The sequence below is a fragment of the Sander lucioperca genome, chromosome 18 (assembly GCF_008315115.2).
Source record: "Sander lucioperca isolate FBNREF2018 chromosome 18, SLUC_FBN_1.2, whole genome shotgun sequence".
Classification (NCBI taxonomy): Eukaryota; Metazoa; Chordata; class Actinopteri; order Perciformes; family Percidae; genus Sander; species Sander lucioperca.
In genome coordinates this window covers 8,017,321-8,033,088 of record NC_050190.1, presented here as the reverse complement: position 1 = coordinate 8,033,088, position 15,768 = coordinate 8,017,321, and the positions used below count along the sequence as shown (strand labels likewise).

Below are 15,768 nucleotides of genomic sequence, written 5' to 3'. Positions count from 1 at the left end.
CGTTATGCTAAGCTAACAACTGGCGGTAACTTTACTTACGCTTCACGTTAAATGGACAAACATAAAGGCGTTACCAATCTCTTGCCTGACTATTGGCAAAGCTAATTAGCTAAAGTTGTCTATTCCTTTAACAAAATGTCCCAAAATCCCAGAAGATGAAATCTTCACGTTTCCACCCTCAGAGGTTTCACTGTAATGCAGTAAAGATGTCAGTGTCTTTCACAACACAGGATTGCACTCCTTGTCACTTAAACTTATAAAAAAAAGGGGAATTCCACGTTCCAAGTATTTCCCACCGTTTGCCCATATTTCTTCTCTTTAAAAAGACACTCAAGAAGAAGGAAAATAAATTCTGATGGAATCCCCTTCAATGAAGCAGCCTCATGTGCCATTGTTATTGTTGCATTATGCCTGCAGTGTCAAACACTGACCATTAGAAATGTGCTTAGTTTTGTCTGCATTTTAGGACAAAGGGATTACATCTGCATGTTGAGCCATTTTGGTATTTATTTGTTTATTTTTTTCTGACTTAACTGTGAAACCAGGGGAGTTCATAACTCTACACTAATTCAACTTCAGATACAAACATTTGACTGACAGATTGTTCTGATGCCAAAATCAAGAGGCCTTAATTCAGCGAAACTAGATTGTAAAAAAAGAAAAAAAAAAAAAAAAAAAGTCATTCCTGACAAAAAAAAAAAAAAAAATCCAACTAAAGACTCATTTGACCTGAAAGTCACGAGTGATTCATATATGAAATGTTAAGAAAACCGCTTTTGTACTCATTTTTACAGACTATTTATTAAACTGTGATTTTGTAAGAAATAAAAAAAACAAAAAAAAACAAAGGAATGTGGTCGTGTCTTTTGACTGAAGATGTGTGTTCATTAACAAGTCACAGAAGATTAGTACAAACATAACCTTTATTTTTTGTATCATTCACAATTTAGGATAAACAGCTTCAGGGCTTACATCCAGAAAAATACCATTAAAGACAAAGCAGCTGTATTGGAAATAAATGTATCACACTCAAAAGATCTGCTTCACAAAGGGTGGGGTGGGGGGGGGGGATTTAGTTAAAGTAATTTTCTAAGCACATTAGAGTTGGCACCTTTTCTTCACTGTGCAGCTTGGATTGTGTAAAACGACGTCGTGGTGAAACTGCTGTAAACTGAAATGAGGTCATGTCCCGCTGCTGCGACAGGTCTCCAGTCAGGTTTGGGGATTAAGAGGCCCATTAAAACATGAGCCAGGAAGATGTCCCAACCAGCAGGAGGATCAGCAGCAGGACATAAACATCAGGAGTTTAAATGACCAACTAAGCAGCCAACTTTACTGTGGTTAGCATTCGTCTCCCCCTGCTAAAAAAAAAACAAAAAAAAAAACAAAAACACACAAACTGAGATGGAACACATTCAGGCCCCAAATGCACCTCGAGACCAAAACTCATCTTTTCAAAAAAACAGGGAAAAGATGGAATTTGATTTAAAAAGATGCTTCTGGGAAACTTTCATCTATTGACTTAAAACAGACAATAGACTGAAAACAAAAGCAGGGTGGAGCACCAAATAATTTAAGGTCATATTAAAATGACCCTCTCTGCAAAGAGATATAGTTTATTCTGTGACTGATAGCTGCTAACCTGCAGGGGGGAAGAGGGGGTGTTCCATTTAGAGGACATTAAGAGCAGGCTGCAGCTTCTTCTAAAAATCAGTTAAATGTCAATATTTTTTACTTTGTCATAAATAATTACACATTTTTCATAATAAAAAAATGTCCATATGCAATCGCATGACGTTGTAGCGTTAGTGTTTTTCAGATTCAGTGCTGGATTTCTTTCCACTAGTGGAGTCTTGAACTGTTTACAGTTCCATTAGTTCATTCAGGAGCTAGGTAGCAACCTAGCAGCATCTTACTGGCACTGGAAATTAAGTGAAATGTTGTCCAATGGCCATCGCAGATTGAGCGTATTTACACACACACACTCTCATCGTGGGAACTTGAACATGCTGGTAACATTTCATTAACATTGGTCTCGGCTGGTAGATAAGTTCATTCATCCGCTCACTAAAAAGAAAAGCGTCTTGGCGTGTGACGTTAACGGAGCAACCAGCAGACGAGACCGTCTCCTGTCCTGGTCGGTAGCTGCTCGTGGTCAGTTGAGTTTGATGGGCAGGTCCTCTCCGTATTTGCGGAGGAACTTGCTGTGGTTGTGGTCGATGGACCAGAGAGGAGGCAGGTGGCGAGGCTGCATGGTGGTGAGGAAGTGCTGCCTCCAGCGGCGCTCCAGGTCCATCAGGCCCCGCAGGCCCTGCTTGGCACTGGCTTGCACCACCTTCAGACCGTGAGCCACGTACGCCTCGTTGAAAATCCTTCAGAGGAGAGAGGAGCAGTCAGAGGGCGAGTGCAGACTCACTGCCTGAAATGGCTCTTTAAAAGACGGCATGCAACGTCATAGATGAACACGACTATTAAAGCTTGACCAGTAAGCGGGAAGGGCCGAAATGGTCATCCGGTATTAGCTTAACAAGACGTTGCGGTACAGAAAAGTAAGATATTTTTGAGGTGGCTTAACACAGTTCTCTCAAAATATCAATATTGGTATTCATAAATAAAATTATTCAGTATCGCACAGGCTTCACTCATTGCAGCCAACATATACTTTCAGTACAGTTGTAGCTTCCAACATTTTGTTTATTTGAAGGTTATGAACAGCTAAATGTAACAGTAAACTACGGACTTGAGTCCATTAACAATATCAAGTTTAAAAAAACAGAAACCACAAATGATTGTGACCGCACAATCAGCCCCATAAAAGTAAATAATCAAGGGACTTTTGACACGAGCAATTCATTTGGTTTCCTTACTGATGTTTGTCTATTTATTACCCATTTTATTGTTTGTCTGAGGTTGAGCCTGTTTTACACGTGGGTGCTACTGGTATACGTCTGAACCAACTTGGCTTTTATCTATTCATGAGCCACATGATGCACAGAGCAAAAAATGTTGCTCGATCCAAAGTTAAAACCTCCTTCATCGTATACTTTTATGGGCCGAGCATTTCAAATTTTTGGTCCACACCCATCTTTGTTTTGGACTCACTCCACACTCAAAATTGTATTCCCAGTTTCATTTCTAAAAGTGTTTAAGGGTTTAAGCTAGTTTGGTTCAGGAGTGGATCATTTGTTTCAAACTGAAAAAATAGTGTCATTTTGTTTTGTTTGAGTGTAAATCTGTCATCACGCAGCCCGAGTGTGAATTTACCTCGTCTCCAAATTGGCGGCGTGCTGCAGCGCCTCGACCGTCAGCTCCTGCTCCTCGTTCATGCCGAAGAAACTCTTGATCACAGCCTGCAGCTCTTCCCGCCGCTGCTCCGGCAGCCCCACGGCGGTAAGCAGAGCCCGGGCCGCCGAACGCACGTGCCGACGGTCCGAGTCCTCCAGCAGACGAACTCCCTCCTCGCAGCCCTGAGGGGCGGCAAACTCCTCAGCCAGATGCTGCTTCAGGAAGCCGTCGTGCACGTTGGAGGCGGCGTGGCAGCTGGTGCAGAGCAGCAGGATGTCATGGGAGTTGTGGTCCTTCATCTCAGTGGGAAAATGCCGCCTGTACTCATGTGGCACAATGTTTTTCCTGTGGGACCAAAAGGAAAAATGTACTTACGAAATATATTAATGATAATTAAATCAGACATTTCATGTAATTAAGTTCATAGTTGTATAATCCTCTCACAAAACAGGACTCTTAGCATAACATTTAGTGCGTTTTTAGTGTTTTTTATAGTACTCTTGGCAACTGAAATCCTCGGTTCAAGGAAATTTAAACACCTAATGGGCCTTTCACTTTTTAAAATGTACCGTTTAATGTAGTCCTGAAATAACTTGATCAAGTCATGTATCAAGAAATGAAACGCATAGTAAAACATGTCAAACCTGATGTAGGAATCTTCTTTCCCGCAGACCACGCAGAGATTCTCCTTCGCAGTGAGATAATAGTCCTGTTGGGAGTCGGGACGTCCCGACGGCTCAAACAGCAGCCTCACTACAAAAGGCTCTTCACTCTGGAGCACTGGGTCAGAAGCAGAGATAAAAGTCAATTATATCTTCAGAGATATACTGCAGACAATATCCCCAGTTAAACAATGGCGAGAGTAGAACTGAACACTGAATGAATGAGGGAGCCATTTAAAAAAAAAAAAAAAAAAAAAAAAAAGGCAAAAAGTTGCATGTTGTAGCTTAAAGCTGTGGTAGGCACTTTATTTTTGGTGTCGTTGGGCAAACATTCCATAATAACCTTTAACATATTGGAATTCAAGTGGTCTTAGAGAAAACTAGACTTCTGCACCTTCTCTCGGCTCCGTTTTCAGGCTTTAGATAATCTATCCGTGAAGGGATACTTTGGCCAATCACAGGTCATTACACACACACAGACAGAGAGATCCTATTGGCTGTTCTGCGCATGTATTGCCGGCGTGACAGAGAGCAGAGAGGGAGAGCTGCAGGAAGAGATCTCACTACTTCAAATTCTGCCATTTTTCCCCCCCCCATTCTACCCACTGCAGCTTTAAACTATCAAGATTTTCTGACATGTTTAATGTTTACACGTTGGGAGTTATCCAGTGTACCTCCTATTCCTTTATCTAGGTACCATTTGGCTTTCTTCTTGTCACAGGTACACAGAGGCTGGCCATCTGGAGCATGGAGGAAGCAGTTATCATAGAGTGGAGACTTCCTGTAACAGAGAGAGAGGTTGTTGAACAAAATCCTCTATTGTATTTTTTTTTTTTTTAATCCTATAATGAACATAATCACTTTTTTGTAACCTTTATTAAAAGTATCGTAAAGAAGAATTTGTAATTGGAATCTAGCATTTGACATTTCCATTCTGAAGCCCACTCTATGCAGATTGTGTAGTCCATCCTCACCTGGCAGAATAGCCCACACCCAGCGGTTTCCTCTTGTTATTCCTTCGAGGGTCTGGGACTTGCTGATCTCCAGACTCCGGGCTTTCATAAGTGGGCGTTTTCCGCATTTTCCGCTTCCTTTCTCCGTCAGAGGCCCCGTCGTCTCCGTCTCCTCGGCCCCTAAAGGGCACGTCCACCAGGCCCTGGCAGCGGGCAACCAACTCGGAGTAAGAGCTCCCGCTGGAAGATTCGGGACCGGCTTCAGAGTGAAGGCAGAGGAGATGGAGGAAGAGGGCGATGGAAACTTGGGCATCTCTGGCAGCATAAGTCATCTACAGTGAACCGATGAAAACAGGAACATTATCACGGTGGGTGGAGCCTCTGAGAAAAACGTGGGACTGTCCCAGATAATTTCACAATCCTATAGGTTTATGAAATACATAATTATTTCAACTTAATTCAACTAACTTTAAAAAAACAACTTTCTACTAAATCAAGTATTTTTCTGTTGTACTGATGATTCAATCAGGAGTAGGGCTGGGTATCATTCAAACATTTTCAATACCAGTATTGATACAAATACCGGGAATTCGATTTGATACACTGTGGCAATTTTTTTTTTATTAATCTTTCAGCTCCTACTATGTGAGCCTCATCTCTGTGTGTAACAGAGTTTTTCCTGCCTGCTTCTGTAACGTGTAACATTAGACGCATTATCAGATCTTGGTAGAAGCATGCTGCATGCTTATCGGCTCACTGACTGATGAGATTTACTCCTTTATTGAAATTGGGTATTGAATGACGAGGCATTTTTCGATACTTTAGAGGCAATTTGGTCAGTGCCTAAAACGTATTGAATTCGGTACCCAGCCCTAACCAGGAGTGTCATTCCCATCCAAGCCGTGGAAGTACGTCAACTGTCATCACCCAACGTTGCCTATGGAGAAAATTAAGGATTTCTAAAACCACCCTAAACAGCTCCTGACTTCACAACTCTATATTTCCTCAAATAGCAGATGTATTCACTAAAAGCAAAGAGTGTGAAAAGCGAGAAATGTGAAAAATGTGGAGCGATCTGTAATACAATGAATCACCACCTGCTGCAGCGTCAGCTGATCTGCCTCCCAGTCACTGCAGCGCAACTCCAGGGATTTATCTAGACATATATTCAAGAGATCTTCAGCCAAAGACTTCAGACTCAGGCCATTGTTCACTTTAGCTTGCCTGAAAATGGATACAGAATGTATGAGGATCATTTGCATTTTACATACATATTACAATGGGACAAACATAAACAAACAAGAGGAAAAAATATCCTGCTTTTTAAGAACAAACAGCAACAACCAAACTGTACCTTTGTCTTAAGGCAAGGTAGCGCAGGTCAACTGTACACGTCAGTGACAACCCGTAGTCACGCGTCAGTCGCTTGCCATCTTCATAGCAACCGACGCCAACTTTCAAAATGTGTGGGTCTCGGAGGACTTCCATTAGGCTGAGAGGAAACGGCTGCTGGCCACTGCGAAACGCCAGCAGCCTCACCAGGACACAGAGACCTGAATACGTGGCCATCTGTAGCAGGGAGACCGCAGAGGTTCGACCTTTCACAGACACCTGCAACAGGAAACAGCAGCCAGGTCAGACAAAACCATGATCAATTTGAAATGCTATAGGAGGATGTTTAACTGAAAACTCCACCCTTCTGATTATCTGACACTAGCATAGATCTACAAATTGGATGTTAAATGCATTTTATATATTTAGAATAAGCTTTGCGCACAAGGCACTGTGATTTACTTTTGAGTGAATTGCTTTCTGCTCTATCAGAGTATCTGTCACTGGAGGCACTGTTATGACTCCTGTTCTAATCAGGGTTTTTTTTTTTTTAAATAAAGTTTTAGCTTAAAAAGGGGTGACTGATGTTGATTCTGACATCTAAAACCAAAACAAGAAAAGGGCTGGCGTTTTAGATAATAGAACTGATCTGACTTTCTATAGTGGTCAACGGCTGAATCATTCAGGGTGGAGAGATATATATATATATATATATATATATATAAACATGCAAAAGGTATTTCTTACGCCTTTGGTCTTTACCCATTCACAGTCGAGCCCCAGCACAGGGAAGACTGACAGCTCTTTTTGCATCAGTGGCCACAGCTGCTGCCATTCCTCTTCAGAGTTCACCATGACTGGTTTCACTCCCAGCAGCTGTTCAGAACAGGGCATCTGTACAGGAGGAGGCAGCTGTGTAGTCTGACACTCCACAGCCTTAAACTCCTTTTCCAGCACACATGGCGGTTTGGTGTATTGATACTCCACAGCCGTAAAATCCTTTTCAACAGGACATGGAGATTCCACAGGATCAGCCACCTTCTGGACGGAAGGCAGCCTCTTTCTTTTTGTTCGGTAAACTTGCCATATGAGCAGCCCTCCTAAGGTTGCCCCTAGTACTGTTGTTATGACAGCAGTTAAATACCCCCGATGAGACATGGTGATGTGTAGTGATCCACAGCTGGCTGAAAAATGCAAACCTAGAGCCAAAAAGCACACAAGCCCAGTTGGTCCTCAGTGGCTGGATCTGCATGTCCGAAACAGCGCGTTTGTTAATAAAAGGAGAGTGATGGTTTACCTTTCTTTAGTGTCAGTGGGATCCCACGTAAACTTGGCTTAGTTTCTGTGATCTGGACAGGCACTGCATCTCTCTGGAACAAGAAAGGCAACACCAAAGGTCCCCCACTCATAAACAGAGTTTAAAAAGGAACAATATAACCAGTACGTAAATCGCATACAAGGGGTGATTATGACATCAGTATAACCAGAATAAATAATCAATTATAAATGATCTGCAAGTCTCTGAACAGTCACTGGTTCAATGCCTGGATGGCCTGAGGGAAGAAACTCATCCTCTCTGTAGTAACATTAAAGCTGTATCTATGTTCTGGGGATCAATATAACGTTTGATATTACCCAACCGCACAACTTGTTAGTATTGGCCAGCGCACTATTTTAAACTCTGATACCATCCTCATCTACAAGTTATGATATAGAAGCCTGGACTATAAAAGTCCAGATATAGATAGATGAGTTAGTGCTGTGCAGACAGACTTAACGTTCTACACTAGCTACAGTTTTTGCTATCAAAATCTGTGACCCTATCAAACACTATGGGGGCATCATGTTTGGTAACAGCTAACAAAGTAAAGTATGTGATAAAGTAAAAATATAATGGAGTGGCAAAATTGGTATTCCTAATTAGGTCACAGAACTGAATGGTTCACAGAATTTAGTGCAACACCGGCAGGTCAAGTTGTGTCACGTTAGCTAATTCGGTAATTGCTAATGGTCGTTTAGCCCGACCCATCTGCGTGATGCCAATTTACAAGCTAAACATTTACAGTAGCGTTTGTTTAACTGAATACTTAGCTGCTACATGACGAAGCTGTAGGGTTCACACGAGTTCAACCAGTTCATACAGCTCCAGCACCGAGCTCCAGTGCGTGCTGTCATTCGAACGTTGAAGTGAACGTTTCACAGCTAGCTAGCAGTACAAAATCTGCTAGCGTTGACCGAAAGCTGTTGCACAACGGCGTCAAAAACTAAACCGGGTTTCAACTCAAATGGAAACTAGTTTTAAGGCAAGACTAACGGACATTAGTTTCTGCCATTTTTTTCTGTTTCGCTATTCTCGTTAAGGCAAAGTTAAACCAACGTTAGTCTGGTTAGCCAATATAGCCAGCCGGTTAAGTTGCTAGCTCGTTAACTCTGCGGGTTGTGCAGTCGCGTCCTTGGGGTGACTGGATATAATAACGTTACTGCATAACAGCAGAGCAATACTTCTGTGTACTAACATATGAAGTTTGAGTCTTACCTTTACGTTTCTAACGCTAGTTTAACACACATGTACTCTTGCTTCTATTTAATGAACTGATACATGTCTTCCGGGCTGTATTTATAACAACGCTACTGCTGCACCGGGACACGGCTCTCCAATCAGCGCCACCTGCTGGAAGGATGGAATAACAACAGAAAAGACCAATGCAACATAATCACCTCTGCAATCTGCATCCACACAATAGGCCATTTGTTCACTGGTAGAGTTGCAGCATTGTTTTTATAATCTCATTTATCTTAAAATGGTCTAATATGGGGCGACCTCTAGCTCACCCAGTGCATGTTGCCCCCCCCCTTTCCTGTCTTAAAGCTGCCCTGTCAATACAGGCCATAAAAGCCCACCCAAAAAAAAGGTCTAACATAAATGCATCCTTCATGCTTTGTGCAAAGAATTTGCAGTTACTGTATGTCAACAGTCCACTCAGTTTTAACATCTCTTGGACGCTGCTTCTCATTCTTTTCCTTAATATTCATACGTTAGGCATATTATGCATGTGCTTGTACTAGGGATGCAACATTCTTTTTATTATGGATTATTAGCCCAATTATTTTCTCAATTAACATTTAGTTTTCCAGAGTCCAATGTAGCACATTCAAATGCTAAAAAATGTGTAAAACCAAAAGATATTAAATTTACAATCATTTAAATCACACCTGAGAAGCTGGAACCAGTGGATGTTTGTCATCTTTGTTTGATAAATATATAAAAATATTTTTAATTGACTAATCATTTAAGCTATAGCTTGTACCCAAATGACTAGCACCTGTTTAATTATCAATGTGAATGTATTCAAAACATGATGGTATTCACTCAAGAACACAGACCACTTTTTCCTTTACCACCATCAATTTATTCAATCTTTTAGCTTCAATATTTCTTCAGAGAAGTGGAATAACGTAATGAGATAATTACAAAATGGAAAAATAGATCCGATAATAGATCATATTCACGTTTGATTTAAAAAATAAAATAAAAACATGACATGAGAGAAATCAGACAGTGAGAGATGAAACCGTTTTTATCTCCCAGTAGTATTCTGCTGACCGTCAGAACCACAGCAGGCTAACGGAGGTCAGGGCAGGTCAGCACCACAACGGACTAACCTGTGAGGTCAAATCATCTACTTTAGTGCTTGTGCAAAATAAAAAAAATTAGAAATCAACTACTTAAAAAATAATAATAATATTAGAGGTGGAGAAACAATAGATGACATCCTACTATGTTAAATAAAAAAAAAAAAAAAAAGGTCATTACCACACACAACAAAAGAATGACAATGAAGACAGAAGAAGTCAAATGTTAAGCACTGATGTGTACTAAACTATTAAAAACTGAGCACAGGTAAGAGAGGCAACCAGTTGGGCACCGCCATCATTGCTAGGTCCACATTGATTGTTGCTGCAATGATACCCTATTTACAGTGAGATGTTGTACATCCAATCACAGGATGCAACAGACGGCAATAAAGAGATTTTTCTTCAAAAATAAAATGAAAAAAAAAAACAACACAAAAGTAAAGCAGCTGTCCCTTCAAAAAATCTCTTTACATCACATTAAAAATTAGCACTGCTGTAAGCTGTGTGTACAGTATAGATTCTTTATAGATATATATATATATATATATATATTCATGTATAATATATACGATCATTTCTTGTATACATGAACATCATCTTGTCTCATTGTAGCTAGCCTGTGCCTTTGGCACGATTACTTACAACTCTTCTGTTAGGTTCCAAAGCTATTTAAAATATACTTAATGCATAAAAATAAAGATTTTGGCATTTTTGTCTCACTTAATTCTTCTGATTGGGAAGTTATTAATGAGAACTTCTCATCTGGAAGCTGAGTTCTCTCAGTGCTGCAGTATCCTCTGCCAGGGGAGGGAGGTCTCGTCCTGTCAACAGGGAGCGCTGGGAGCAGGACCGAGGCCCAAGGCGGGTCGGGGACGGGAGGCACCACACCTGGGTGGGTGCATGGGGGTTGACAGGGGGCTGGGTGTGGCTCAGTGCAGTAGTCCACAGGGTAATGACCACCTTGTGCTGCACAGCACAAAGAAAACAATACAGACAATGCTAATGAAATGCCTGGGGAGCTGCGCCCTCGTTAACAGCAACCTGTTTTATTTTTTTCCCCCCTCCCATCACTGCTGTGCAGAGTTCTGCTCCCTGTTGATTCACCCGTTGCTCTCCACTGTCTCCCAGTTCTTTTCGGTCCTGCTGAGCTTGTCCACTGAAACTGAGATGAAGAGAGGCAGGAGGATGTTCCCCTTTTCTTCTTTAGTCAATCATACATCTGCTCCCCCAACTAAAATGGCCTCCTTATTGTCCAGTACTTTCTGATCTGAAACACAGTCTTCAGAGCTGGATTTCAAAGGTCTTGTGCAGCTCAGTGGAGAAAGGATTTGTCGGGGAGGCCGTGGTGCGCTGGCGCGAGCGGCTCTCCAAGGCTACCCACTGGGCCTCAAAGGCATCTTCCTGCGGCTGTGGGGGCGGCTGGGTGGCTGGGGAGGATGGAGCGAGTTGGGACGGAGCAGCCCAACTGTCTGCCCCGTTAAAGGTCACACTACCATTGGAGGGCTGGAGGGGAGCGGGGTTCACTGCATTTAATTGTGGGTGTTTGATGAACGGGCTGATGTTACCGACAGCCTGGGGATCGTGCTGCGGTGTCGTGGAGGCCGAGACGGGGAATGGCTGGGGTTGTGTGGCTGAGCCGAACACATTAGCCACCATCTGTGAAGGAGTGATGCCGACCACAGGCACGCTGGGCTGAGGGAACGGCAGCCCGTTGGGCATCGGGTAGGAAGCTGGAGCCTGAGCGTGGAAGGCCGGCTGGCGAGGGGGCAACATGGGCACGGCCGAGGGCAGAGAGGACACGAAGGCCACCGGGGGAACAGACGGCACAGGCATCGCCACAGGGGCAGCGAAGGGCTGGGTGGGCAGCGGGGCTGCTGCCACGATGGGGTTAGGCTGCGGGACTCGGACAGACTTGGTGACTTCTTCTAGCCAGCGGTCTGCTTCTGATGGTGTGCGTTTGTGGGAGGACATGGATGGGGAGGATGTGGGGGGGACCACTATCACCGGAGTAGGGGATGACCAGTTACTTCCTGTTGGCAGAAAGTGCACAGAAAGGCAAAACAAAGTAAGTGAATACACATCAAACAAACATTTAATTGGGAGAACAACAGCAAGAGTTCATCAGTATTTCTTTCTGTCTAACTGATGAAGTTTAGGGTTGCAAGTTGCAAATAACAGTAAAGATTCATCCTCTCAGGTCATAGCTATTACTGGTTTAAGGAATAGTTTGACATTTTGGGAAATAGGCTAGAGCTGGGCAATATATCGATATTATATCGATATCGTGATATGAGACTAGATATCGTCTTAAATTTTGGATAACGTATGATTCGTAATATGGCATAAGTGTGGTCTTTTCCTGGTAACTTTTCCAGTCAAGTGATGTCATGTTCTGAACTTCCCAGACTGTTGTAACTGTTCTATTATTTGCCTTTACCCACTTAGTCATTATATCCACATTACTGATGATTATTTATCTGAAATCTCATTGTTTGAATACTGTATTTTGTGAAAGCACCAATAATCAACACTACAATATCATTGTGGTATCGATATCGAGGTATTTGGTCAAAAATATCGTGATATTTGATTTTCTCCATATCGCCCAGCCCTAAAATATGCTTATCGGCTTTCTGGTGAAGAAGATCAATACCACTCTCATATTTGTCTGTTAAATATAAGGCTACAGCCAGCAGCCGGTTGTCTTAGCTTAGTTCAGCTTAATATAAAGATTGGAAACGGGGAACAGCTGATTTAGGAACGTCTGACGACAATTAATTTTTTTATTATACAATGAAAGTATAGGAACTTGTCTTGGTGTCACCAACAACTTATTGACACCAGTCTATGCTTGACACAAAGTTATTGGGTCCCCATCTTCAGGAACATGATGCGAGAACAAGAGGACCTTCGACTTTTACAATAATTTAAAGATACATTGTAATGTCCATATTTCTTATTTTGCATTAGTAAACTCTTAGCGCACCCTGTGACATGCAAACTTGTCAATTTGGCCTCACTGAAGTGCTGCTTACCTGGCTGTGCTGAGGCCGGGGCCCCTGCTGGGGTCTTAGCCCAGGGGTTAGTGTCTCGAGCAGGCAGAGCAGGGGGCAGAACTGGGGGGTTAACAGTAGCAGCAGCAGCAGCAGCAACAGAGAAGGCAGGAGCTGTGCCGTTCACTACAGCAGATAAGAGACGAAAGCTAGTACAAGCAAGCTTATGTGTCGGCTGACGAGGACCGATCTTTTGTTAGACATGCACAATATGACCGTGCAGTTAATTAGCAGTCTTAATAAGTGCAAATCACACATACAGTGCCTTGCGAAAGTATTCGGCCCCCTTGAACTTTTCGACCTTTTGCCACATTTCAGGCTTCAAACATAAAGATATAAAAATGTAATTTTTTGTGAAGAATCAACAACAAGTGGGACACAATCATGAAGTGGAAGTCTCCGTATAAATGCACCTGCTCTGTGATAGTCTCAGAGGTCCGTTTAAAGCGCAGAGAGCATCATGAAGAACAAGGAACACACCAGGCAGGTCCGAGATACTGTTGTGGAGAAGTTTAAAGCCGGATTTGGATACAAAAAGATTTCCCAAGCTTTAAACATCCCAAGGAGCACTGTGCAAGCGATAATATTGAAATGGAAGGAGTATCAGACCACTGCAAATCTACGAAGACCCGGCCGTCCCTCTAAACTTTCAGCTCATACAAGGAGAAGACTGATCAGAGATGCAGCCAAGAGGCCCATGATCACTCTGGATGAACTGCAGAGATCTACAGCTGAGGTGGGAGACTCTGTCCATAGGACAACAATCAGTCGTATACTGCACAAATCTGGCCTTTATGGAAGAGTGGCAAGAAGAAAGCCATTTCTTAAAGATATCCATAAAAAGTGTCGTTTACAGTTTGCCACAAGCCACCTGGGAGACACACCACACATGTGGAAGAAGGTGCTCTGGTCAGATGAAACCAAAATCAAACTTTTTGGCAACAATGCAAAACGTTATGTTTGGCGTAAAAGCAACACAGCTCATCACCCTGAACACACCATCCCCACTGTCAAACATGGTGGTGGTGGCAGCATCATGGTTTGGGCCTGCTTTTCTTCAGCAGGGACAGGGAAGATGGTTAAAATTGATGGGAAGATGGATGGAGCCAAATACAGCACCATTCTGGAAGAAAACCTGATGGAGTCTGCAAAAGACCTGAGACTGGGACGGAGATTTGTCTTCCAACAAGACAATGATCCAAAACATAAAAGCAAAATCTACAATGGAATGGTTCACAAATAAACATATCCAGGTGATAGAATGGCCAAGTCAAAGTCCAGACCTGAATCCAATCGAGAATCTGTGGAAAGAACTGAAAACTGCTGTTTACAAACGCTCTCCATCCAACCTCACTGAGCTCGAGCTGTTTTGCAAGGAGGAATGGGCAAAAATTTCAGTCTCTCGATGTGCAAAACTGATAGAGACATACCCCAAGCGACTTACAGCTGTAATCGCAGCAAAAGGTGGCGCTACAAAGTATTAACTTAAGGGGGCTGAATAATTTTGCACGCCCAATTTTTCAGTTTTTTATTTGTTAAAAAAGTTTGAAATATCCAATAAATTTCATTCCACTTCATGATTGTGTCCCACTTGTTGTTGATTCTTCACAAAAAATTCAATTTTTATATCTTTGTTTGAAGCCTGAAATGTGGCAAAAGGTCAAAGTTCAAGGGGGCCGAATACTTTCGCAAGGCACTGTATAAAATAAATGTTACAATTCTAGTTCAAATATGAGCAGGCACACATTCTCTGACTACAAAGTTAAACTGCAAGCAACTCGATCTTCACTGGAAGTCTATTCATTTTCAACTGAGATGAATGACAAAGGCCAAAATGTGGGCAATGAATAAGACTGTTGGCCAGAGAAGTTCGCCACAGATAACTTTTTTTTTTATCTGCAGCGCAAAACCAATGTATTAGTGTGTGCTTCCTAATTCCCTGACTGATTGGCAGTTTTGTCTAGCAAGTGCAAAACTGATAATGTTTATTGCAGTCATTCTAAGCTAATGTCTCTAAACTTATAGTTTTGGAGATACAAGAAGCTAAAACCTGTTGCTATAATTGTTTGTCAGCAATTTCTAACTAGCACTGCGAACTATTTAATAAAACCTCATGACAGTAAATACCAGAGCAGCAAAAATATGCGATTTGTTTATTTAAACAGTTGTAGTTGAATCACACCACACACAGCTGTCCAGAACACAATAAGCCATCGACTGAGTTCATCGCAGTGCGGATGGCCAGTTACACATGTTAGACATTAAGGGTTTAAGAAGAGGTTTAGCTGCTGTTACCTGGTGCTACAGGAGACTGTGGGGATGAAGCGGGTTTGGGCATTGGTGCTGAGGAGAAGGGGTCCTCTGGGGGTCCACTGAACGCTGAGGCTATCTGAGTGCACAGCGAGCTGATGCTGTCATTTTCTCCTTCTACCTCAGGAACTGGAGGGCAAACGGCAGAGAAAAATTAATCGAAGCAAATATAAAAGATAGGTCAGAATTCATCTCTGAGATTGTCTTCATGTCATAGTTTGTCTTGTTTCTACAATAATGTATGTTACTAATTCAACGCAAGAAGACGACTTTTGTTTCTGATATTCCATCTTCAGGGTGGATTTTTGCTAGGGCTGCACAATAATCGCAATTTTATCGAAATCATAATGGATTGGCGCAATATTCAAATGCGGGGGGGGGGGTCAAATATGTGTCAAACCATTCTGAATTATGTATTGTGGTGCTGCAGAGACGTCTCGGCCTACAAATCCTATCCTACAGACTACAGAAAACATCTTTGTTTGGTACAGATCCTCGCAAAAATCACACTATAATAATTTTAATTTGAATATTTTT

The 15,768-nt window shown here is 42.3% G+C and overlaps 2 protein-coding genes across 10 annotated transcripts in view; both read right to left on the bottom strand.

The window, feature by feature from the left end:
- Positions 1-1,461: 1,461 nt before the first annotated feature.
- Positions 1,462-8,899, bottom strand: exd2 (exonuclease 3'-5' domain containing 2). 3 transcript variants are annotated; one of them, XM_031310254.2, is made up of 10 exons: positions 8,769-8,899; positions 7,530-7,602; positions 6,980-7,431; positions 6,255-6,511; positions 5,998-6,124; positions 4,922-5,232; positions 4,622-4,728; positions 3,930-4,065; positions 3,265-3,630; positions 1,462-2,372 (listed from the first exon to the last, which is right to left on the bottom strand). In XM_031310254.2, the coding sequence occupies exons 3-10, from the start codon at positions 7,388-7,390 to the stop codon at positions 2,156-2,158; spliced, it is 1,932 nt and encodes a 643-aa protein (XP_031166114.1). In that variant the 5' UTR covers positions 7,391-7,431; positions 7,530-7,602; positions 8,769-8,899; the 3' UTR covers positions 1,462-2,155. The 3 variants fall into 3 exon arrangements, with proteins under 3 accessions (XP_031166114.1, XP_031166116.1, XP_035850824.1); XM_031310256.2 differs by having other exon boundaries at positions 6,995-7,431; XM_035994931.1 differs by having other exon boundaries at positions 7,530-7,631; positions 8,769-8,875.
- Positions 8,900-9,619: 720 nt separating this feature from the next.
- numb (NUMB endocytic adaptor protein) overlaps positions 9,620-15,768 on the bottom strand; it is a 53,092-nt gene continuing 46,943 nt past the window's right edge. For 4 of the 7 annotated variants that reach the window (XM_031310246.2, XM_031310248.2, XM_031310249.2 and 1 more), the window contains 3 exons: positions 15,217-15,360; positions 12,904-13,047; positions 9,620-11,898 (listed from right to left, as the gene is read on the bottom strand). In XM_031310246.2, the coding sequence (XP_031166106.1) occupies positions 11,150-11,898; positions 12,904-13,047; positions 15,217-15,360 (1,037 nt within the window). In that variant the 3' untranslated portion in view covers positions 9,620-11,149. The remainder of the gene's footprint in view (positions 11,899-12,903; positions 13,048-15,216; positions 15,361-15,768) is intronic. The other 3 variants (XM_031310251.2, XM_031310252.2, XM_031310253.2) reach the window with 2 other exon arrangements.